This window comes from Zalophus californianus, chromosome 1, assembly GCF_009762305.2.
Source record: "Zalophus californianus isolate mZalCal1 chromosome 1, mZalCal1.pri.v2, whole genome shotgun sequence".
Lineage (NCBI taxonomy): Eukaryota > Metazoa > Chordata > Mammalia > Carnivora > Otariidae > Zalophus > Zalophus californianus.
In genome coordinates this window covers 123,336,297-123,360,258 of record NC_045595.1, presented here as the reverse complement: position 1 = coordinate 123,360,258, position 23,962 = coordinate 123,336,297, and the positions used below count along the sequence as shown (strand labels likewise).

Below are 23,962 nucleotides of genomic sequence, written 5' to 3'. Positions count from 1 at the left end.
AGAGCTACATAACCATGACCCACAGTGGTTCCATAATTGGATGTGGAAACCGTGCAATTTAAACTAAAATTCAAGATACTTTTATTCCTGCTCTTCCACCCTTGTTACTTATTTATTTTTTGGTTGACAAGATTAATAATAATGCTTATTTTCTATTACACTTTATAACTTTTACATACTTCATTCAAATATTGCAAAAGACTGGGGCATATAATAAAATACTATTATAAAATCTGTATCTAATTATAAAAGAGAAAACTGAGGTGGTAAAAGATAGGTTACTTTCCTGAGATCGTGGAGCCCAAAGAGAACATACACCCCACCTGCCCACACCCGCCCATTTTTTTGACTCAGTGCATATGCTTTCTTCATTTTCATATTGCCTCAGTTTACCTTTGCAAAGTGATGGAGAGCACACTGCCTTCATTCTGATCTCCAGTACTATTTATTTTGGGTTTAAATATATATTGAATTATACTGCTACTTAACTGTTTCATAAAGCCTCGTTTTCGTAATAGTACAGTAAACTTTTTAAAGACCCCCCCCCCCCCCCGCCCCGCCATGGATTCTCCCACATCACCCTCCATCCTGTTGAGAACCTAGGAGGCCTGCAGGAATGCTTTTAGAACCAACTTGTCGCTAAAATGACTGAAGGTGAGACTGGCAGGCTGCCGTGGGAGAGGGAGGGGTGTTTTATTGTCTCATGTAGTTGCCTCTTTAATGGAAGCAGCTGTCGATACCAGGCTGCCCACAGAAACCCTCAGGTCTGTTTTCTCCCCTTCTGTTTAGGCTTCCCTGACATACATCTGCTCACATCCCGCATTCATCCACAATTATTTGGCCCCACATGGTAGGTTTAAAATAGGTCAATATGCACCATAGTAAGACATCTGAGGCGTGCTGCGGGGACCCTTCGCCAAGTGGAAGGTCTGTAAAGGTCATTCTCTCCCCAGGCCAACGGTGAAGGCGTAGGTAGTTTCTGATAGCTGCAGGGTAGTTTCTGATAGGGGCAGGTCAGCAGTATGCCATCCCCTCCCCCAGCCTCCATCCCAGCCCCTCCCTCCTGGACTCCTCTCCTCACCTTGAGGGCCACATGCTTCTCCTCAGCTCAGCACCTCTCCCCAGTCTTATATTCTATTTTGAAATCACCTAGTCTTCGATTTTGTTAAGCCATGTGACGTGTAACATGTTTCGTTCTCCTAGGTTGGCAAATCTCCATTGTTTTCACTAAAACTTACTTTTGCGTGGTCAGGAAATGTCAGCGTTTCACCATTCTTCTTATCTCATTCTTACCATTTCTTTTCAAGCCCCGCTAATGCTGCTGTAAGCAGCTCGCCCTTTGCAGGTGTTCATTCTTTCATTCATGTTTCTTCACAGGCACTTTGCCTGGTGCTGGGCATGTTACAAGGTGCAAAAGCAGGCACCATTCCTGTGTTTACAGTTATTATGGACTGATGGGGAAGAGAGCGTTTAATCAGACGGTCGGAGGGATAAATGTGGAAAGGTGCTACAAAGGGAGACACACGTGATGATCCACGAGGCTCGAACCAAGTCAGACAGATCAGGGAGCTTTGCTGGGGAAGGGACTCTGGAACAGAGACCTGAAGGCAGAGGAGGGCTTACAATCCATGGAGAAGACAGTCAAGTAAAACAGCAATTATGACACATCTCCATGCCGGGATCAACAAATATGGCAGGCATGTGAAGTGTAGGGGATGGATAAAATATAGTGGCGGGGGAGAGGGGGGAGGTGGGGACTTGACATGGCCTGAGAGAATTAAGGAAGACATCCTGAGGGGGGTCATATAAACTCAATAGGAATAATGAGTAAAAATTATGTGAAGATGAGGAAGGGGAAAGAAGACATCCCATGGAAGACCACAGAAGGGCACAACATTGTAGACACTGAAGTGAGGCTGAGCAGTTCAAGGTGTAAGGGGACAGACAGGGACACAGCATGGGCAGCCTTTCAGGGAAAGGTGATATAACAACCTACATGCAGAGATCATTGTTACTACTGCTGCGTCTAAAACAACTCTCCTGGGATGGAATTTTTTTCCACCAATCTCAGAAATAAAATACTAGTTTACAGTCCAGCTAATATGTACCTTATCAAAATAAAATTATGGGAGAACACATGCACACTCCACTGGTAGTGCCAGGGCTTCCAAAAGTGGCCCAAGTTGATGGACTCCAAATTGAAATTCAGAATGAATGAAACCTGAACATCAGGAAACTTAGTCTGTAGGAAAGTTACCTCTTTTCACATCCATGGCACTACCACATTCCCCCTTTCTTTTTATGTTTAGTTTCCTGAAGGTGAGATGAGTACTCCTGTTTTGTGAACTTCCTCAGATCAAGGGAACTACCCTCACTCCCTTTCCCATCTGACTTTCATCATCTTCAGTCAGTGACTTCAATAAAAGTAGGCTTCAAAGAAAATGAACCTAACAAATTTTAAATCTCAGAGCCTGTATTTTTTTTTTCTTTCCCCAATCTTTCCTATACTGGATATGATCAGTTGTAGGTAGTCAGTGGACATAGTTCCCAGAAGCCGGGAGTGAATTTTATCTCAATAGTCTGTCTACCTTGATCTTTTCCAGGTGAAAGGATGAGATCTTCTTTTCTAGCAGGTTGCATGCTATGCCTGTTTGCTGTACAAACAGAAGACCCTCTTAGATTGCCACTTTGTTGTCTTGTAATTTTTTTCTTTGTAGTCAAGAGAGAAAGTCAAGTTACATAATAATTATGCTTGTTTATCACCACAGAAGAAAGAACTTAAGGAAGAATTTATTACATAGTTGATATAGATGGTGATAAAAAACAGAATCCTACTAAAGACAATGGATTTTCATGACAGAATATTTTTATTCCAATGCAGGATGAAGAGGAAGAAATCAAACAAGAAATTAACATGTTGAAGAAATATTCTCATCACCGAAATATTGCTACATACTATGGTGCTTTTATCAAAAAGAACCCACCAGGCATGGATGACCAACTTTGGGTATGTAGTGCTATCCAAATTTGTTTCTTACATGAAGAACAACCAGGGCCAAAGGGTTCATCTCTCTATCCTCATTTTGGATTAATTAACTCCTTCTTTGAAACTCTTAGCCCCATGATTTCCATAACATTGTGTTTTCAAGGTTCTTTCCCATTTCACTAATACCTCTCCATCTTTTAAGTATCTTGTTTTTTAAGATTTTATTTATTTACTTAGAGACAGAGAAAGAGAGTTCGTGCATGGACAAGTTGGGGGAGGGGCAGAGGGAGAAGGAGAGAGAGAATCTTAGGCAGACTCTACACTGAGCTTGGAGACTGACATGGGGCTCGATCTCTTGACCCTGAGATCATGACCTGAGCCAAAACCAAGGGTCAGACGTCTAACAGACTGAGCCACCTAGGCGCCCCTCCATCTTTTAAGTATCTTTATTTTTTATCCCTTAATGTGAACCACCCTTAGAGCAAGTTGTTAAGGTCTTTGGCTTTTCCACTAGTTACTACGTTTATTGAGTTTTGGGTTTTTTTTTTTTTTAAGATTTTTTTATTTATTCATTTGAGACACAGAGATACAGAGAGAGAGAGAGAAAAAAAAGTATGAACAGGGGGAGAAGCAGAGGGAGAGGGAGAAGCAGGCTCCTTGCTGAGCCAGGAGCCTGATGTGGGGCTCGATCCCAGGACCCTGGGATCATGACCTGAGCCGAAGGCAGATGCTTAACCGACTGAGCCACCCAGGCGCCCCCGTTTATTGAGTTTTTATTGTATTTTAGGCATCATGCTATTTGCTTTTTGTGTATTATATCATTTATTCCAGCTCTTTGAGGGAGACATTATTATTTCCTCATTTCTTAGATGACAAAACTTGGGCTTACAAAGATGGTAAGTAAATTGCCCTAAGGTATTTGTAGTTGAAATGGCAGAGCAATGATCTAACCAAGCTCTTGGAGTCTTTTTCCTTGCCTATAACTAATGTGTGGATGACTGAAATTTAAATTCCAAGTCTGTGAGTGAAATACCTGACCCAGTCTGATACTGTATAAGTACTCTTAGAGGTTGCTTTCCTATCCAGTTAGCTATGTGCCCCCGTCCTGTATCTTTGACAGTCTGTTCCACTGAAAGTAGATTCAGTATGTCTGATACCAAAACCACTACTCCCCTCCCTTCCCTGCTCAGATTGCTCTTCTTCTCACCTTCCTGATTACTGTCCATGAAACTTTTATTTATTCTTAGGCCCTCAGTCCACTCAGTGGAAGCCTAGTTTTTGCAGTGGACTTCTACTTGATCTATCCATCTCTCTCTTTCTTGAATCTCTGTTCATCCCATATGTTGCTGTTGGATTAATTACTCTAAAAAATACCCTTTTAACCACTTATCATCTTATTCATTTTCTAGAGTTCTTAATATGTGTCTGGCACAGAAAATTTATTTAATTAGACAGAGCTTACTATATGCCAAATTATATACTAAATTATGTGGATCCCATGACTACTATTTCATGGATAATTTATCAAAGAATCTCAGTCTACTGTCTTAATGCAAAAGATATCTGTGGTCCAGTTGACAAGGTAAAATATACACAGTGAACCAGAGTTGGTGACCAAAAAGAATATAATAATGTAAGCTCAGAAAAATAACAAGATTTTCATGTCATTTGATAATTGACTACTACAATCTTTGGTAGTGAAAAGAACTGCTGGTTATTTTTTTCCCTATAAGTCCCATCTATAAATTTAAAATTTAAAAAAGTACTTTTGGGTAAATAAACCCTCTTTTTATGATCACATTGATTTTATATATTTTTTATGTGATTTCTGAAAGAGTTATAGTAAGATTTTAATCATGGCCTCTTAAAAGTAGATATAAATTTGAAAATTAAAAATGTAAAAGTAGTAGGAGAAAATAGATGTAACCACATAATACTAAAGAAAGATATGAGGGCGTATATGCAAGAGCATATCCACAAAACAGAATTTTGATGAACTTGCCTGTATACATTTCTTAACATTTCCCATTACAAAAAAACCATAATAAACAAAACAACTGATAAACAACTGATTTAGGAAAAAATATCCATTTGGTATATGATGAGAAAGAATTTAGTAGCCTTTAGAGATGGGGAGTTTTTATAAATCAATAGTAAAATATGAAACTAAGAGAAAGATTGAGTTAAGAACAAGACGATTAAAAAAGTAAGAAATATCAATTACCTGTAAAGATGTTCTTAAAATAGAATCATACCAACAACATAAATGCAAAAGAAAACAGAAATTAAATACCATTCCTTAACTTGTAGATTGGCAAAGATTTTTTTTAAATGATTTACCCAGAATGGACACTCACACCCACTGCTTATGGAAATGAAGGTTGGAGGTTTGTACTCTATCTTTACTCAAGGGCAATTGGAATACATATGTATAAACATGCTCTCTCTCTCTTTGTCTCTCTCTCTCTGTCTCTCTCTCTCACACACACACACACACATATAAATAAATATTTGTGTAACTACATAAAGATGTATGCAGAAGTTAACCAATAAGGAATTGCTTAAAGTAAATCCATTAAAGGACACTATAGAAGGAAACATCAGCTAGTTAAAATGCTGTAGATTTATATTTACAATGGGTAAACAATTAACTATTATAATGGGGTTTAGATTAGATAAAACACATTTTCATTTTTGTCAAAAAAAGGAAGAAAAAGAAAAAATGTATCTATCCATCTCTATATATAAATGGTGGGGATGTCTAGAATAATATATACCAATGGAGTTGAAGATATTTGTATCTGGGTAGTCATTTCAGGAATTTAATTTTTGAAACTTTTTTCTTTTTTATGTCTGCTTTTTTTCTTCTAAACTTTCTCTTAACTTGAATATCAGAGCCACTTCTGTTCCTTCTTTTTTTAATTGCTTTTTATGGGGCTGTCTTTGCTCCTCATGGATAGCTCTCTGAGTACAAAGATTGTGTTGTATGCATCTGTGTCCTCAGTGCTAGGGAGGTGCTGGGCAGATGATGCTGACAAAATAGTTGGTCTGTAAAGGAAAGTGATTATCATTCCCACAAACTTGGTTGCTAATATTGTTGGTACAAAGCAGATTGCTACAGGTACCTGTAGAGCTCATTTTATCTGTGACCTATAGGTTCAACAGAAATGATGAGAGGACGCAAGTTGGAATATCTCTGTGTTCCTAAAGGACTTCTATGTCATCAAGAATCTAGCTTTTTAACAATGACCCCATATTGCCATAAGCTTCAGCAGATAAGAAATGGACAATGATAGCTATTCTAGTGCTATCTGGAGAGAGGTGGTTGGTTTGGTCAGGGGCATGGTTTCCAATTAAAAGAAAGCACTAATGTAGCTTTGGAACCACCACCTTCAGGAATCACCTGCGGGAATACAAGCTGAGTTACACCCAACTATTAATATCATTTCTTTTGTGAGATGGGCCAGATCGGGTCGTCGGTTTTCTTGTGAGAGTGAGTTGTTAAAATCTGGGTATTTATTTGGAAATCATTGGCTGAAGAAAAGAGAAGAGTGGTCAAGCAGGGATTGACTGGTTTTTACCCTTTTCCTAATGCTGTGATTTTTTAAGTTGGAAAGAAAATTAGTTGTCTTTTATTTTGCTGGGTTCCCATGAAGTTAATTGACTTTCCCAGGACCTCAAAGCTCATTAATGGATGAATGCAGAGCCAGAATACAGGCATCCTGAATTGTGACAATTTAGCTTGGCCTGAAGTTCTGTGAAAGGCACTGGAAGTTTTTTTTTTGGTTTTTTTTGTTGTTGTTGTTTTGTTTTTTTAAATAAGTGAAACCTACAGTCCGTTTTCCAATTGGCACTGGGAGAAAGCAGCATGCCTATTCGCAACTGCATGGTGTGGAACAGGAGGTTTTGTACTCTTGGGAACCAGTTGCTGCCCACCAGTTCTCACCCTGGCCAGTTGCTCCTCCCATGAAGACAGCTGTGGTTGCTGGGACTCGACTATCTGCATGTGTATATATTCACTTATTCATTCACCATCGATCCATTCATTCATCCAACAAATATATATCAAGCTCTTGCTAGGCACATGGCACTCTCCTGGGCACTTAAGCTATATCAGTGAACAAAACTGAAGAAAGCCCCTACTTACCTGTAGCTTACATTCCTACTACAGACCACAGACAATAACCATAATTAGTAAGAAAACTGCAGAGGATGCTGGAAGCTGATCAGTGCCTCGTAGAGCAGGGCGAGGTTAATAGGGCTGCAACCAGGGGAAGCCCCATTGTAGATAACTCGAGGAAGGGCATTCCAAGCCTGGTGTTTTCCAAGAATAACAATGGGAGCAGTGTGACCAGAAATATGGGGAGACGTGGGACCAGATCGTGCAGAGCCTTACAGACCATGGGAAAAATGTCAGCTTTTACTCTGAGTGAGGTGAAGGGCCACTGGAGGGTTTTGAACATGGAGGGATGGAAACTGATCCACATAGGTAAGGGGTCCCTCTCATTGCTCGGTTGAGATTAGACCAGATGGAGGCCAGAGCAGAAGCAAGGAGGCCAGTTAGGAGACTGTTTTAGCAAGCTAATCCCCTTCCTGAAGTTGGCAAAGGGAGATCTGCAAGTAGTGATCCCTCCCAAACCCAGGCCCCATGGGAGGACCCAGGCCTTCACATTCCATTTTCCCATCTGCAATTAAATATTACAGGCCCCACATTCTGCTTGGAAGACACAGGACCTAGCATTTATCTGTTGGTGCTCCTGCAGAGGACTGTTCTGTCCATGCCCATGTCCCTAATCGTCCGTTAGCTTCTGTGTCACTGGAGATGAGAATACGAAGCCGTGAAATGCTCCTGAGGGCAAGAGCATCTTCTTTTTCTAGTTATGCTCTTTCTATTTGACAACAAACTAAGGGGGAACTTGGAAAAGTAAAGGCAGAATCAAAACATAATAATTAGGAAATTAATACTAGATTACAATATTGGTGGGAACTTGATTGTAGAATATGATAGTGTGTAGTTATTCCAAGGCCTCTGACTCACTGAATTTGAGCCATTCCCTGTTAATAATAACAATAGCAGGTGATATTTATTGCTTGCTTATCACATGCCAAGTATTGTGGGGTTTTTTTTTTTTTGCCTTATATTATTTCATTAGATCTTTACAACCACTATACAAATTAGATATTATCATTATTCCCACTTTACAGATAAGGAAATTTGGCTCAGAGAAGTTAAGAAATCTGCCCAGGGTCTCCCAGCTGGTGGGGGATAAAGCCAGTGTATTAGCTAACCCCAGGCTGACCGATGCAAGAATCGAGCTCCTGAGTTCTACACTCTTCTTTTTTTAAGTTGTGAGAAATAGTTCTAATACCAAAATTTGGTATTCCAAATAGGATTGAGGCTTTGGGTTTCAATTATTTTGACTTCACCTTTAACCTTCTTCATTCCTCAGTTCCCCAGTTTTCAAAGAGGGTAGCAGGACCAGTTAGTTACTAATAAGACTGATGCAAAGTCTAGGAAATATGCTTTGAAGAGTACATTAAACCTTCCAGGAATGTTTTAGCAAACAATTGCAAAGGTCACAGATAGTTGGCTCTTTGGACTAATAGCATCCTGTTAAGATTACATGCATATAAAAATGTTACTGTGAATTATATACAGACATAACCTGTAGCCACCCAAAGCAGCACTTGCTAACATTCATTCCCAGTATTCAGACTACGTGAAATATTCCCCAGTTATTTCTTTTGTTATGACTGGAGGTTTTGCACATAGCCTACCAGCCAATACGTGTGCTGTTTTAGGTGTCTGATTGAATTATAATCTGTGCGAATTCTATCGTCTTGTTGTAGAGATAAACTTGTTTAGTACCATCTCTTTGCGGAAATACAACTACTTCTGATAATGGCTAAGTAATTCTACTTTATCAACTGCTGAGGGCCAGAACCGGAAATCAAAAAAGGGAGCTCTTTCAATAAAGATTCTGATCTCTTGGAAACAAGTAAGCTCTGTCACACGACATTGCCATCTCATTCCACCTCGCCTCGGTGGGGAGCAACTCTCCGTTCTGCTGCATACCATTCAGGCACTGGGAGTGAGGGACAAGAAGCATCCATTAGGCACACCAATTTCTCTGACATTAGAAAGCGAAATCACACACATTTTGCTGTCTCTTCTGATACCACCACAATCACAGGACTAGAATATCTTACAAAAAGAATAAATTTCTGACTAGCTTTGGAAATGCAGGGTGGTCATAAGACAGCAGATTACTGTACTGCAAGGTCTTGATAAGCCATTCTTTAGATTGCAACAGTGTAGCCTTGCAGAGGTAAGAGTTAACAAATTATGGGGTATGCATTTTGGGGACAAACATTGTAGCAATGGGCTGAAACCTGACCTGAAATCCAGAGACCTGGGTTCTAGTATTGGCAGAGGCAGCATCTCTGACATTTGGTTTCTTCCTCATAAAAATGGTAACTTAAAGAAAAAAAAAATGGCAGGGGCACCTGGGTGGCTCAGTTGGTTAAGCGTCTGCCTTCGGCTCAGATCATGATCCCAGAGTCCTCAGTGAGCCCCACGTCAGGCTCTCTGCTCAACAGGGAACCTGCTTCTCCCTCTGCCTCTGCCCCTCCCCCTGCTCATTCTCTCTCTCTCTCAAATAAATAAATAAAAATCTAAAAAAAAAAAGCAATGTTAGAGTAGGTCTGGATTTTCAAACTGGCAGCGCAGAGGTTAAATACTGTCCAGGTGAATGTATTTAGTTTGATTCACATAAGCAGTGGTGTTTTAATTATGCCAACATTAGAAAAAAATCAAATAGTTTCACATAAAAGTCTGGATATCTTGAAAAGTTTTGAAAAACAGGATGATGTGGAAATGCTGGGCCTGAAATCCCCAGTAGCAGCAGGATGTGATAGCTGTTTGGAGAGCACATGCCTTACTCCAGTTTGGACCAGAGGTCCCGGTGCTCTCTGTTGGCTTCCACACATGCTCAACTTCATGCATTGACGTTACTTGTCCAGCTCCTGCATAATGTCATCTGGGAACGAGATACTGAGGTGTACCCATGAGAGAGCTTTTCTGGAATCTGCAGTAATGTTGGCCACAGTCCCCAAACCAAGGTCGAGTGTAGTTTACATTTGCTGTGGCATCTTGTCTGACAAAAGCTCAGGCCCGCTTGCATTTTTGGTTGTTTTAAGACAAATATGAGGTGCTGCAGATAGCATTATTAAAAATTCAAGTGACCTGTAGCTGACTCTTTTGAACAATTTATAACATTTCTCTTTTTTGAGTTCTATGTAGCAGAAATGAGACTTTCTTTTTCTTTTCTTTCCTTTTTTCCCCCTTGTCTTGATCAGTATTTGTCACTTACGTAACTAAAGAACTCCCTTCTTCATATATGTAGAACCTAGGTCATTTGTCTGAAGAAGTGACTGAATCTTATTATTTGTGAATAGAAATTTTTGAAAGGCTAACTTTGGTAATTAGAGAAGGCGTGCCTAAAATATTAGGAGGAGTGATTGTAAACAGGCTCCCAGACTCAGAGCTGCCCTATTGCATGACCTGTAGAGACAGAATATGCTACTTAGGTACAGAGTGAAAGCCATTCCTAATTTAATACATTGCAATAGGACCTGAGTTCAGCTTTAAAAGAGCCATTTTTATGAATTGATGGGTGACTCTGTGCCAAGAATGTATAAATGATTTCTTCTTTGATTGCAGTGAATTTCATTTGAATTGTGCTTAGACTGCTTTTCACCTTAACAGAAGGAAGACTTCTGTGTGCCCAAAGTTATTCTGCTATTGGGCTACACAAACCTCCGATTCCTGTTCTAGATGAATTCTGAGCTAAAGTCTGTGTTCCATTTAAGTTGTGCTTCTCAAAATCCTCAACTCTCAAGTTGTTTAATCATAAATCCTCTAAGGCTAGTATTTTATTTTCTTCTCCTATTTTTACTCCTCTGAAAGCTTGCTTTCCCATTCCCTCCCCACGTTCTTCTCTTTGGGTGTAACATTCTGACGAGCAGAGTCAAACATTTCTTACAGCCTTAATAAGGTTAGTTTCTGTGAGCGGGTCCCTGGCCAGAATGGACATGTAATGATTTACTCCTAACAGGAAAAATTCTCCAGCAGACCTTGCATACATACTGAGAAATTTGAGCACCAGAAATCAAATACAAGATGCAACTAACTTCCCTCATTCCTTGAATGCTGCATGCTGACTCAGACTCTTTCTCCTTAGACATGGTGACCACTGATCATTGAGCCTTTCCAGTGGTTTCTTGTGGCTAAAAATAAACAGTTGGCTCCGTATATTCCAACTGCCATTGTCATTCTCAAGGTATAAAGTTGTTCCTTATCCAGAAACTATATCAACAAAGTTTGGGACACTTCACGTCCTTGGGACTCAATTTTTTACCTTTGGAAAATTAGAATTTATAGTTCAAGCACTTTTTTTCAAGTCTAAAAATATAATGTAGATGCCAAAGAAATTTTTTTTTTCAAATACGTGCTAGTTTAAAAATGAATGCAAAGGATTGTTTAGGTTGCTTTTTCAAATTTGAAATTCCCAACAGTTTTACCTTGCCTTTACATAAGTTGATTTAAGTGATAAATGTGTTCATATGTATGCCTACCAATAGTTATACTTGTATATGCATGTATTTGATACTGTGGGTCTTTATACTACCTCTGGCAAGTTAGCATTCTGTAACAAAGTACTGGTTGTGTTTACACCTTCATAAATCATGCAGATGAGATCTGTGGCTATTCCTGGCCACACGTGATAAAAATATCCTGTGCCTTGCTGATGTTTCTGGACCTTCAAGGTCAATAGGCTGATCCTTTGCAGAGCTGTGAATTCTTGGATGGTTATCTTTCCTACCCTTTTCTTAGAGGGCCCCTTCAACTGCTGTGTTCAAACTTCTCTCGTTTTAGACAGACCTTTGGACCTTCGGCATCCTGCTCCCTCCTCTGCCTCCCCCCTGTGTCTTGCCCCTCCTTTTACTAGAAAAGAGAAGGGATCCGTTAGTAGTCAGTTATTCCTATGGGGGACTGACTGGCTCATGACATTGGAGGGGGGGAACAAATCAAGGTATTTTTGGCCAGCGCCTGCAGTTTTAAAATATCATAAAGCCCTGTTTCTTGTTACAGGAACTTAAAACCAGTTAACTAGCAGATAAGCAAATACTGTAGGGACCCCAGAAATTGTCCTAAGCTTCTTAAGCTGGCTCTAAAGATAAACCTTTTTAAAATTTCTTCAGAGGTGATTGGGGTTGGAAAGCTCAGGTTAGAAGTGACCACGGCAGGTGACTCCATCCTGAAGGCGCCTCCCGATGAGGAGGTGATGAGGAGGTGAGCTTAGGGCTGGCTCAAACAGTGCTTCCGAAATTCCCTCTGGGCCCAGCTGAGACCAAAGACCTTTCGCTTAAATATCGTCCCCTGCCCCCACAACTTCTGAGAAAAAACATCTTGCTGGTCAGAAGTAGAAGACAACTGACAAAAATACATGATGAACAACCACGTAAGTTGTGACATATGTTGGAACTCTTTGTTTTTAAGTTAACCTCTTTAATTTAGATAGAAATAACTACCATGTCAAGCAACCGTTTCCCTCTTAATTGGGTTGTACTACACTGTGCTGTTTCTTTCTCTCCCTTTCTTTTTTAAAGATTTTATTTATTTATTTGAGAGAGAGACAGAGAGAGAGAGAAAGAGAACGAGCAGGAGAAGGGGCAGAGGGAGAGGGAGGAGTAAGCTCCTCTCTGAGCAGAGAGCCTGCTGCAGGGCTCCATCCCAGGACCCTGGGATCATGACGCTTAACTGACTGAGCCACCCAGGCGCCCCTACTGTGCTGTTTCTTAAATATCTCCTCAGTGGAATGGTTCCGGTTCTAAGTCTAGGTCCAACCCCTGTCCTGCATGAGCTTGGTTCTGTCCTCACCTTCAACCCAGCCATCCTTCTGTCTTCCCAAGTTACACGTAGGTGTACCCTGTTTTCTGACCCAGTTGTTTAGGTAGTGTTGAGTGAGCATTTCAAATGTACCATTCCTTCTAAACCTCTCCCTCCACCTTTTCAGCCTTCCAAATAAAAAGATCCAACGTCCTGGAATGCACCACTGTTTCTTCTTGCCATGAGATACAAGCTTGAAAAAAGGACATGTGTCCTTTGTGCTCTTTTATTAATAGGAGTTTTAGAAACACATGTGCCCAATGCCCTTCATAAGCACCTGTCGGGGGCGCCTGGGTGGCTCAGTTGTTAAGCGTCTGCCTTTGGCTCAGGTCATGATCCCAAGGTCCTGGGATTGAGACCCGCATCGGGCTCCTTGCTCGGCAGGAAGCCTGCTTCTCCCTCTCCCACTCCCCCTGCTTATATTCCCTCTCTCACTGTGTCTCTCTCTGCCAAATAAATAAATAAAATCTTTAAAAAAATATATAAGCACCTGTCAGCCATTTCTTCACCATCCAAGTGAAGTGGATCTTGGGAAGCTATTGATACCCTCTTTCAAGTTGGAAACTCTCCCTTGTTGCTTTTTTTCTTTCAAGTGCAAACAGAACAATAGATAAAAAGTAATAAATATAGTTTAAGGTTTGGGGCTGCTAGCAGTTTTACACTCATAGACACACTTAATGTTCGCATCAAACATTTTATTTTATTTTGCATTTTATAGTGCTGGTGGTGGGGTGCTGAGCCCAGGGTGGTTAGAGAACACGCATGCCCATGGTCACATAGCTTGTACTTGAGAGAGCATCATGCTTTCAACCCTGCTCTACTTACTTAATGGCTACATAGACTCTGGATAAGGCTGCAGACCATAACTAAGCTTCATTTCCAAGTAAATAAGGAAAAGGGAATTGAGGGGAAGGAGAATTAATGAAACAGTAGTTGCAAATCACCGAGCCCAGCACCTGGCACATGGCAAATTCTCAGTAAATGTGAGCAAGTATTATTGGCCCAGCGTCAACTCTTTGAGAACTTTCTTTTGGGGAGAATATTAATGATCCATTATTTCTTGCTTGTGAGATGGGAAGTTATTGACTTACCGCTGCTGGGCTTGGCATGTTGAGCCCTGTTTCTGTTTATTAATGTGATGAGGTTACTTGTGGTGAGGGAGGGTCCCTGCTGCATGGTGGCGGTAATTATCAGTGTTGCTGTGCAGCCGCAGGAACCAGTTGCTAGCAAATGCTGGTTTCTTCCTTTCTTTCTCTCTCTCTCTTTTTTTTTTTTTAAATCCCATTACATAATTTATCAATCATTTCATTCCATAGTGAGATGAAAAGAATTTAGCAGCCTTCAGCTGGAGCTGAATAGAGAAGCAAATTATAGAAATCACTGACATTAGTGCCTGGCTAGAGCAGGATTGTTTCCTACTGAATATTTGAAAGTATTTTGTCCAATCTAATTTTAAAAGACTGGAGCCACTGGGCTTCCACTGCTTTCCTCGGGAACTATAATTATGTGGCCTAATAGAGCTCAGTGGTGGGACATATTCTCCAGCTGATAGAGAAGCAATGGAGGCATTCATAGGAGATCTGGTCACTGTGTTCTTCAAAATGGGATTTGAGAAGGGGCACAAGCATATTTTGCTCACTTGAGAAAATATTTTCTTTCTACCCAAGGATGTTCCTTTGGTCTGCCCGGCTGCCATTGAACCATGGTTTGCTACATAATGGGATTTTCTTTAACTCTGTGTCATAGAGAATCCCTCAAATACACAATAGTAAAGAGAACAATATAATGGACACCCATGTGCCCCACACTAGCCCCAGCAACCATTCGTCATTGACCAGTCCTGCCCCAAACACATGCTCACCCACTTCTTCCCTTCTACTCATCCTCTCACTTTTTCTAAATTCTGATAAAATATATATAACATAACATTTAGCATATTAACCATTTTAAAATATATGATTCAGTGGCATTAGGTACATAGTATTGTGCAACTGTTACCACTATCTAGTTACAGAATTTTTCATCACCCCAAAAGGAAACTCTGCACCCATTCAGCACCATTCCTCCCTCCCCCTAGTGCCTGGCAACCGCCCATCTGCTTTATATTTCATATAAATGGATTTATACAATACATAGCCTTTTTGGTCCTTCTTTCAGTGAGTATAATGTTTTCAAGATTCAACCATGTTGTGTCAGTCATCAGCACGTCATTCCTTTCCATAGCAGAATAATACTCTGTTATATGGCTATACCACATTCTGTTTATTCATCTGATAGTGGACATTTTGGTTACTTCCACCTTTTGTCTATTGTGAATAGTGGTGTTTTGAACATGTGGATGCAAGTTTTTGTTTGAATACTTATTTTCAATTCTTTTGAGTATATGCCTACAAGTGGAATTGCTAGGTCATAATGCAATTCTATGTTAACTTGTTGTGGAACCATCGAACTCTGTGTGACTGCAACATTTTACATTCCCCCCAGCAGTATACAAGGGTTCCAATTTCTCCACATCCTTGCCAACGTTTGTTATTTTCTGCCTTTTTTTAAAAAAAATTATAACAATCCTAGTGGGTATAAAGTGGTACCTTACTGTAATTTTGATTTACACTTTCCTTTTTTTAATTTAAATTCAATTAGCCAACATATGGTACATCATTAGTTTCAGATGTGGTGTTCAATAATTTATCAGTTGCCTATAACACCCAGTGTTCATCACATCATGTGCCCTCCTTAATACCCATCACCTGGTTACCCCATTGATTTGTACTTTTCCTAATGACTATTAATGTTAGGCATCAGTCCATGTGATTGTTGGTTATTTGTGTATCTTCTTTGGAGAAATGTCTATTCAAGTCTTTTGCCCATTTTTAAATTATGTTATTTATATGTTTGTTGTTGATCTGTAAGTGTCCTTTATATATTCTGGATACTAGACTCTTGCTGGATATATGATTTACAAATACTTTTCCCATTCAGTTGGTTTTCTTTTCACTCTCCCAGTTGCATCCTTTGAGGCACAAAAGTTTTTAATTTTAATGTAACCCACTTTATCTGTTTTTCTTTTGTTGCCTGTGCTTTAATTGTCATAGCTAAGAAACCATTGCCAAGTCCAAGGTCATGGAGATTTCCCCCTATGTTCTCTCCTCAGAGTTTTATAGTTTTAGCTCTTATATTTAGGTCTCTGATCCATTTTGAGATGATTTTTTGTATGGTGTGAGGTCAGGGTTCAACATTATTCTTTTACATGTGGATATCCAGTTGTCCCAGCACCATTTATAGAAAAGACCATCATGTCATTTTATTCATAGTCATTCAGCATGTTTCACTAAAAGATAAGAACTTTTTTTACATAACTACAGTACTATTATCACACTTTTAAAAACCCTCATATTTCCTTAGTATGATCAAATATCTAGTATGTATTCAAAGCTTTAATTGCCTCAAAAATTTTAAGAGCTTTGGGAAAAAAACTCATATCCAGATAAGTTGCATCCCTTGCAAATGTTTTTAAGTCTATAGATATCTCCCCCATCTCCTTTTTTCCTTCTTGCAATTTATTTGTTGAAGCAAATGGGTCATTTGTCCTGTGGAGTTTCCTGTTCTAGGTTTTCTCGATTGTATCCCCATGAGGTAACGTGTTCCTCAGTCCTCTGAATTTTCTGTAATCTGGTGTTTGGAACTAAACGCTTGATCAGAGTCTAGGGTTCTTTTGTTTTGTTTTTTGTTGTTTGTTTTTGGCAAGGCTACTTCTTAGGTGATGTTCTTATTATAATTGAGAGGCAAATACTGTCTGGTCACTTATGTTTTTTATGCTAGCAGCCATTGATAATCAGTGCTTAAATTCATTAGTTTGTCAGGGACTATGAAATAGTGATATTTTAATTCTATTATGTCCTCTTCATTTATTACCTGGAATGACTGCATTTTATAAAGAGAAGATTTGCCCCTTTTAATTACTTAACTATCCAGTGCTAAAACTTGTCTAAGAATGTAGTATAAATTCTTGATTCTTTCACTCTATTTATCAGTCTCAAAGTAAGCCAATGCCGGGTATATTCTTTTTGAGGGCTGTTTGTTAATGCATTTAGGTAAGTTTAATGTGTTTCAAGCCCTCGCAATTCTTATTCTTATTGATGCTCAAATCATCCCATCTTTGGCCAGTGAGAACCTCTTCAAGGTGACTCTTGCGTTCTTTCTAACATGACCCATATTTGTTCTTTGATAGCTTCCTGACTATCACGTATAATTTTACAACTCTTCTGGGTTGCAATGTGGTCTATTGTGGCACGTCTCAAATTTCCTTACAAAACCTCCTGAGAGGTCTCTTTACTTCTACGAGTACTCTGGAGAAGATGGTAGGGTTTCCCTACCCTTTGTGCAATCGTAAGGCCAGTCGGCAAAGGCATTGGAAACTCATTCATGAAACTCATGTCAGGAGTTTTACTGAGTTTCTACGAGGCATACATGGTGTTGATGTTAAGAATGTACATTTGGACAAAGTCAAAACCATCAATGTGATTTTATTATAGGTCCGTTTGAATTCTGTTTCTAGTGTCTAGTCAGAGATCGATTGCTAGTTATTCTGAATTCTTTTCATATAATTAAGAAAAAATGTAAGTATTTAATAATAAGATGCCATTTGTTGAAGACCTTTCTTTTTTTTTTTTTTTGAAGAAAAAGAAGAAAGTAAGGAAATGGATGTGTTTCCTAAACCTAGAATATGGATGTAAAATCAGATGAATTGCTTTTCCTCTTCTAGTCTCTATTTCTCCATTAAATAAGGGAGATGATTATATTCTGCCTATTTGATAAAGTTGGTGAGTGCTGTAATGAGTTTATATTTATAGAGAACTTGAAGCTTTTTGGATGAAAGGTGCTAAATTAAGGCTTATTGTTTATTGAATTTATTTGATGTGTCTAACCTCCTGGGAACATTTGCTGAAAGTTAATTAAAAACAGATAGTCTCCACTCTTGACAACTTACAGTGCCACTTACAAACCAATAGCATGAACAGTGTATACTTTATTGTCCTAACGTCAAATTGCCTAGAACACCATAGTTCTTTCAGACAGGGGAATGATCCACTTTTGTAGGAAATATGAGATCAATTGCTGGACAAAAACACAGAGATATTCTCAACTACATCTGAACCACCTAGCTGCCCTCATTTTTAAAAATACTTAGAATATGGGGATTTCCCTCAATTTCCAATTATAACTTTCAGGTTGGAAAATTAAAAATCATCTCTCTTTTCCATCACTTTGGAAAGAAATTAAGATATGAGTTTATGTTTTCTACACTGTCTTATGATCACTTCTTCTTTACAGGAATGGTATTCTAAAACAGCCAACTGGAATGACTTATGCTTTCTTAACTCAGCCCAGTGGAAGCTGTGAAGTATAATTATAATAATGGCATGTTTGCTTCCTTTGCCAGTTGGTGATGGAGTTTTGTGGCGCTGGCTCTGTCACTGACCTGATCAAGAACACAAAAGGTAACACCTTGAAGGAGGAGTGGATCGCATACATCTGCAGGGAGATCTTACGAGTAAGTGACAATGCAGGGTATCTTGGGAGCTGTTGAGCTGAGTTTTCAAACATTATATGGAAATGCAAAGGGCCAAGAATAGCCAAGGCAATCTTGAAGAAGAAGAATAGAGCTGGAGGATTTATGCTGCCAGTTATTGAGACTTATTATAAAGCTACTAAGTAAATAAGACAGAGTGGAATTGTCACAAGATAGACAAATGGCCAGGGGAACAGAATCAAGAGTCCAGAAATAGACCCACTTCATCTGGACACCTGATTTATGGCAAAAGGGGCACTGCAGGACATGGGGAAAGGGTGCTCTTATCAGTAAATAGTGCTTGGTCAATTGAAGAGTCATGGGAAAACAAGAAACTTGATACCTGCTTTATGCCATATCTAAAAATTAATTCCAGCTCGGTAAGAGATATAAATGTAAAAGATTCAGAAAATAAAGCTCTTAAGAGCAAACATAGGAAAAAACCTCCATGGCTTGGGGTGGGCAAAAAGATTTCTGATACAGAACACAAGACAAACTTTGAGCGGGAAACAAGGAGGTATGGTTGCTCTTTTCCTTCAAATCTGACATTTATTTTTGAGTGTTGAGGTGCTTTTGTGTAAACTTCATTTGAATTTCTGACTTAGAATTTCACTCATTTAGAGAAAGCACAAAGGGTTATTTAGGCATCCAGACCACCCAGTGGGGCCAAAAATACGTTGGGCCTCCAGGGCTGGTTCTGCAATATAGCTTTCTGCTCTGCTGGGGAACCTTGGATGGGGAACCCTGGGCATCAGCCATGGGCTGTCTGGGGTTCTGAAAGCAGCAGGATGTTTCACCTGATGACTGTCTCTCAGTACCTGATTAGAATGTGTGAAAACAGTGTTTTCTTCTTTCTTCCAATACATTTTCTCGAAAGATACTGGCATTTGAGATAAGGTGACTCATTGGAAGGGACATTCAATCACAAGAAGTTTCAGAGATAACCCTCCAGGCATCATATGATATCATTAACTACAATGTTTGGCTCACTTATGTGCCCTGTACCTGCTTCCAACCGCTTTGCTAGTGAAGGAGTGTGAGGATCTTCAGTCCCTCTAAGTATTCATGGGATGTTAATATGTTGTAAAACCGTACATTTTACTCTGCTTGATGCCTACCTTGAGCTGAACTGACTAGAGAGGAAAGGTAATTTTTTTAAAACCCAAACCAGTGGTTCAATTTCTCACATGGTTTGTGTTTACTGATCTTCCTGAATATACACATGGATCTTTTTTGGGCATCCAGATTCTTATGCTGAGTTTTTTCAACAAAATAATTTGGATATTATTTTTGTTTCTTTTTGTGTCAACTTCATCTTTCCATGCCAGGGTTTTTTCATTATGGAGGAAAATTAAAAGTATAGAAAATTATAAATAACAAAATGACCATACTTGAGTATACAGTACCTTAATTAGCAAGTGTTAGCATAATATAATTTGCTTCAAGACTCCAATTTGAGATTTTTTTAGGTTATACTTTGAGAAACGTATCACTACCTTAGAGCAAGTCCATAGATTTCAGAACTCACACCACAAATAAGCCAAAGAGAGAGTAATTCATGGAGAAATGGAACACAGTCAGTTTTGGATGTCACCAAATAATTGTTTCATACAATGAACACAAAGTCACAAATATCATAAAGCACTAAAGATGATAGTTATGGATGCCAACAAAGGAAATAGAAACTGTTGTTTTCTTTTTTTAACGTGAGCCACATTGGCTAAAGGCAATGGGAAATTTCTTGTCTGGTCTGAAAAAATACTTTATTGTGCTTAACTAAAATTATACGATATAATGTAACTTTTAACTATTTTTTTTCTTCTAAGTTTTTATTTAAATTCAAGTGAGTTAACATAGAATGCAGTATTGGTTTCAGGAGTAGAATTTAGTGAGCAACTTTTAACTCTTGAATTCAAATATTGCTTAAAAAAAAAGAGTGGGGTCCTTAGTTAAATCAGGTTAGTTTTCTGTACAGAGACTAGATATTCCTGTTACAAACGAGCAAAGGCAGGCAGTCCTCACTTTTCATAGTACTGTTAGCTAAAACTCGTGCATGCCAGAACCACATCCTTGTCCTCATGGGTCTGTGCTACATGAGATCACAGCTGATATGCAAGCAGTTCACTTAATACAGTAGCATGTGTTGCAAAGACTGCTTCTGTATGTCAGTTGCCATTGATCAATTGCCTAGTTTAGAACCGCACTATACACACGTGGAAGACCTGAGTATGCTAGTGAAAGTACCAAAAAAAAAAAAAAAGGTATCTCTGGGTGAGTTTGCATCTTTTTTGGATCATTGACAACCCAAACAATTTATTTGCATCTTGGCTTATGTTCCCGTTAACCCTTCTCAACTCTTTGTTACTCCAGGGGCTGAGTCATCTCCACCAGCATAAAGTGATTCATCGAGATATTAAAGGGCAGAATGTCTTGCTGACTGAGAATGCCGAAGTTAAACTAGGTAAGAACAGAATCCAGTGAGCCTAGGAATTGAAGGAATTGATAGGATTATTTCAACATCTGGTTGGTTTTGTTGTTGTTGTTTTATTTTGTTTTTAGTGAAGGTAAATTTGTCACTACGAATTTGGAGGTCATTGTACTAAAGAATGAAAAGAAAAATGTTTGTCTGTTTCAAAACATTTTCTAAAAGCACCTGAGGAGTGAACTGGTGTACAACATGGCAGACAGAACCATTTGCTTAATACGTAGAAATAATTGAGGTTTTCTTAAGCAAAAACCCTTTAGATTAGAAGTGACTGACCTTGAAATGGTTTCCTATATCTTACCATTTGTTGACTTTGTTGCTGCTATAACAGAATGACCCATTTTTACTGAAAATATCCACAGTTAGACATATTTAAAATAATGAATCCCTGCTATGTTCCCTTATGTTTTAAGTTATATTTACATCAACTTCATTATTACCTAGGGCACCTGTACAAAAGGGGTGTTCAGTATTCAATTTTGTATGCATGCTGGTTATCCTACTTCCATTTGCTGGAGTTATCAGTGAGGGAACCCTTTTCCTTGGTGCTGGACTGTCCAGATAAGGTAGAGAATCTCCACATGCTCCGTAATCTCCACCTGCTTGGTGTCTATGAGTAAAAGCATGAATTGACAGCTATCCCTAGGATATGCAGTTTGTCATGTAGAAAGGAGTTATTGGCCATATGATTGTTTATTTCCAAAGAGATTGAAATACGTCCTATGTTTATATCCCAAACATTTGTTCTTGCCTTTTTGTTAAAATATATAATTTCCATTTTTTTCTCAGCATTTGGGGCCAAACTTTCATCTCATGAATATTCCTTTATTTATTTATTTTTTTAAGATTTTATTTATTTGACAGAGAGAGACACAGCGAGAGAGGGAACACAAGCAGGGGGAGTGGGAGAGGGAGAAGCAGGCTTCCCGCTGAGCAGGGAGCCCGATGCGGGGCTCGATCCCAGGACCCTGGGATCATGACCTGAGCCGAAGGCAGAGGCTTAACGACTGAGCCATCCAGGCGCCCCATGAATATTCCCTTTTAAAACAAAAGCATACATTACTTAGGGGAGGCGTTTGTGTGTGTGTGTGTGTGTGTGTGTGTGTGTGTGTGTGTGTGTATACACATGTTTGTATGGACTGCCTAGATAATCTATCCTCAGAATAGTCACTCATTACTAATTAATAGTCACTTGTTGAGAGACTATGTCAGGCCCTGTACAACAACACTTACATCACAGCAACTCTATGTAAATATCATCACCCTCATTTTACAAATTTGGAAACTGAAGCTTAAAGAAGTTGATCTGCTAGCCCCAGGTCACATCACTAGTAAGTGGCAGAATTGGGATGCAAACTTAGGCAGTCTGACTCTAGAAACTTGGCTCTTAACCACTTTCTTTGTATCCCCTAAGTATTATCTTTTATGGTAAACAAGCGGGCTTTTGATTTAACACCTGTGTTTGTCCCCTACGGACCCTTGGCCTAACCAAATACAACATTTTGGACTTTCCTCATTGGTACACTTTATCCATTTATACATGCACTTTAAAAATAGACATTCAGAATAGCTAAAAGGAAGAAGGAACCCAAGTTGGCCATCAACAGATGAGTGGGTAAACACAACATGGCACTTACATACAATGGAATATTACTGAGCCTTAAAAAGTTAGGAAATTCTGACCTATGCTCCAACATGGATGACCCTTGAGGACATTATGCTAAGTGAAATAAGCCAGTCACACAAAGACAAATACTGTATGACTCCGGTACCTGTAGTAGTCCAGATTTATAGAGACAGAAAGTAGAATGGTGCTTGTCAGGGGCTGGGGAGAGGGGAGAATGGGGAGTTTTTGTTTAAATGAGTACAGAGTTTCAGGTTGGGAAGATGAAAATGTTCTGGAGTCGGATGGTGGTGATACTTGCACAACAATGTGAATGTATTCAATGACACAGAACTGTAGACTTAAAAATGATTAAAATTATAAATTTTGTGGTATATTTATTTTGCCACAGTAAAAAAAAATGCACATTCGTTTTATTACCATATAAGGATCATAGACTTTATTCATTTGTCTTCTTTTAAATAGTGGACTTTGGCGTTAGTGCCCAGCTCGATCGAACAGTGGGCAGGAGAAATACCTTCATCGGGACCCCTTACTGGATGGCACCAGAAGTCATTGCCTGTGACGAAAACCCAGACGCCACATACGATTTCAAGGTATGACTTCTTCATTTTCTCTTCATATGTCTTCATTGACTCACGTCTCGTCCTGAGTCTTGCAGTGGGAGAATTCTCATGTGCCTTTGGGCCTATGATTTATGTAATCCAAAGGGAGAACTGAAAAACATTATTTGAATTTAAAATGATAAGACACTCAAGTGAGAATCTTTTCCATGAATTCACCCGTTTTATCTGATTGCCTCTTCGTAAAAAATGTTGAAACCGTTTTCTATATTCTCTTGAACTTACTCTTGTTTCTTACTAGAAAATAGATTTCTTATGGAAGGGTTGAGTCACTATATTATACACCTGAGACTAATATTACACTATATGTTAACTAACTGGCATTTAAATAAAAACTTAAAAATAGATAACAAATTTCTATTTTGATTATAGTTTAGATTTTTAACTATATATATATATATATATGTATGTATATATATTCTGAGAGCTTTTTATGTTTAAAAAAAGCCAATCTGTTGTCTTGGGTCATCTTTTTCTGATTAAAAATAGACTTCCTCATTTCTCCATTGCTCAAAGTTTAATTATTGAAGTTCCTTTTCAATGAGAGCAAATGAAACAGGTTGTTGGTAGCTACTTCATGGTATTTCTGTAGCCTATCATGCTGTTTCATTGAAATTTGATTTGTAGCTTGTTACTTTGTATGATAAACTGGCAATTTGCTAATAAATTCAAAGCAGTGTTTAAGTAGATGGTGACAGTTGTCCCCTTCTCCAGGAAGCCCCC

General features: G+C 39.0%; 1 protein-coding gene across 8 annotated transcripts in view; it reads left to right on the top strand.

The window, feature by feature from the left end:
- The window catches only part of TNIK (TRAF2 and NCK interacting kinase), a 380,205-nt gene that overhangs the window by 238,647 nt on the left and 117,596 nt on the right, over positions 1 to 23,962 (top strand). For all 8 annotated transcript variants that reach the window (XM_027583491.2, XM_027583490.2, XM_027583487.2 and 5 more), the window contains 4 exons: positions 2,882 to 3,007; positions 18,379 to 18,489; positions 20,878 to 20,968; positions 23,082 to 23,212. In XM_027583491.2, coding sequence (XP_027439292.1) covers positions 2,882 to 3,007; positions 18,379 to 18,489; positions 20,878 to 20,968; positions 23,082 to 23,212 — 459 coding nt within the window. The remainder of the gene's footprint in view (positions 1 to 2,881; positions 3,008 to 18,378; positions 18,490 to 20,877; positions 20,969 to 23,081; positions 23,213 to 23,962) is intronic.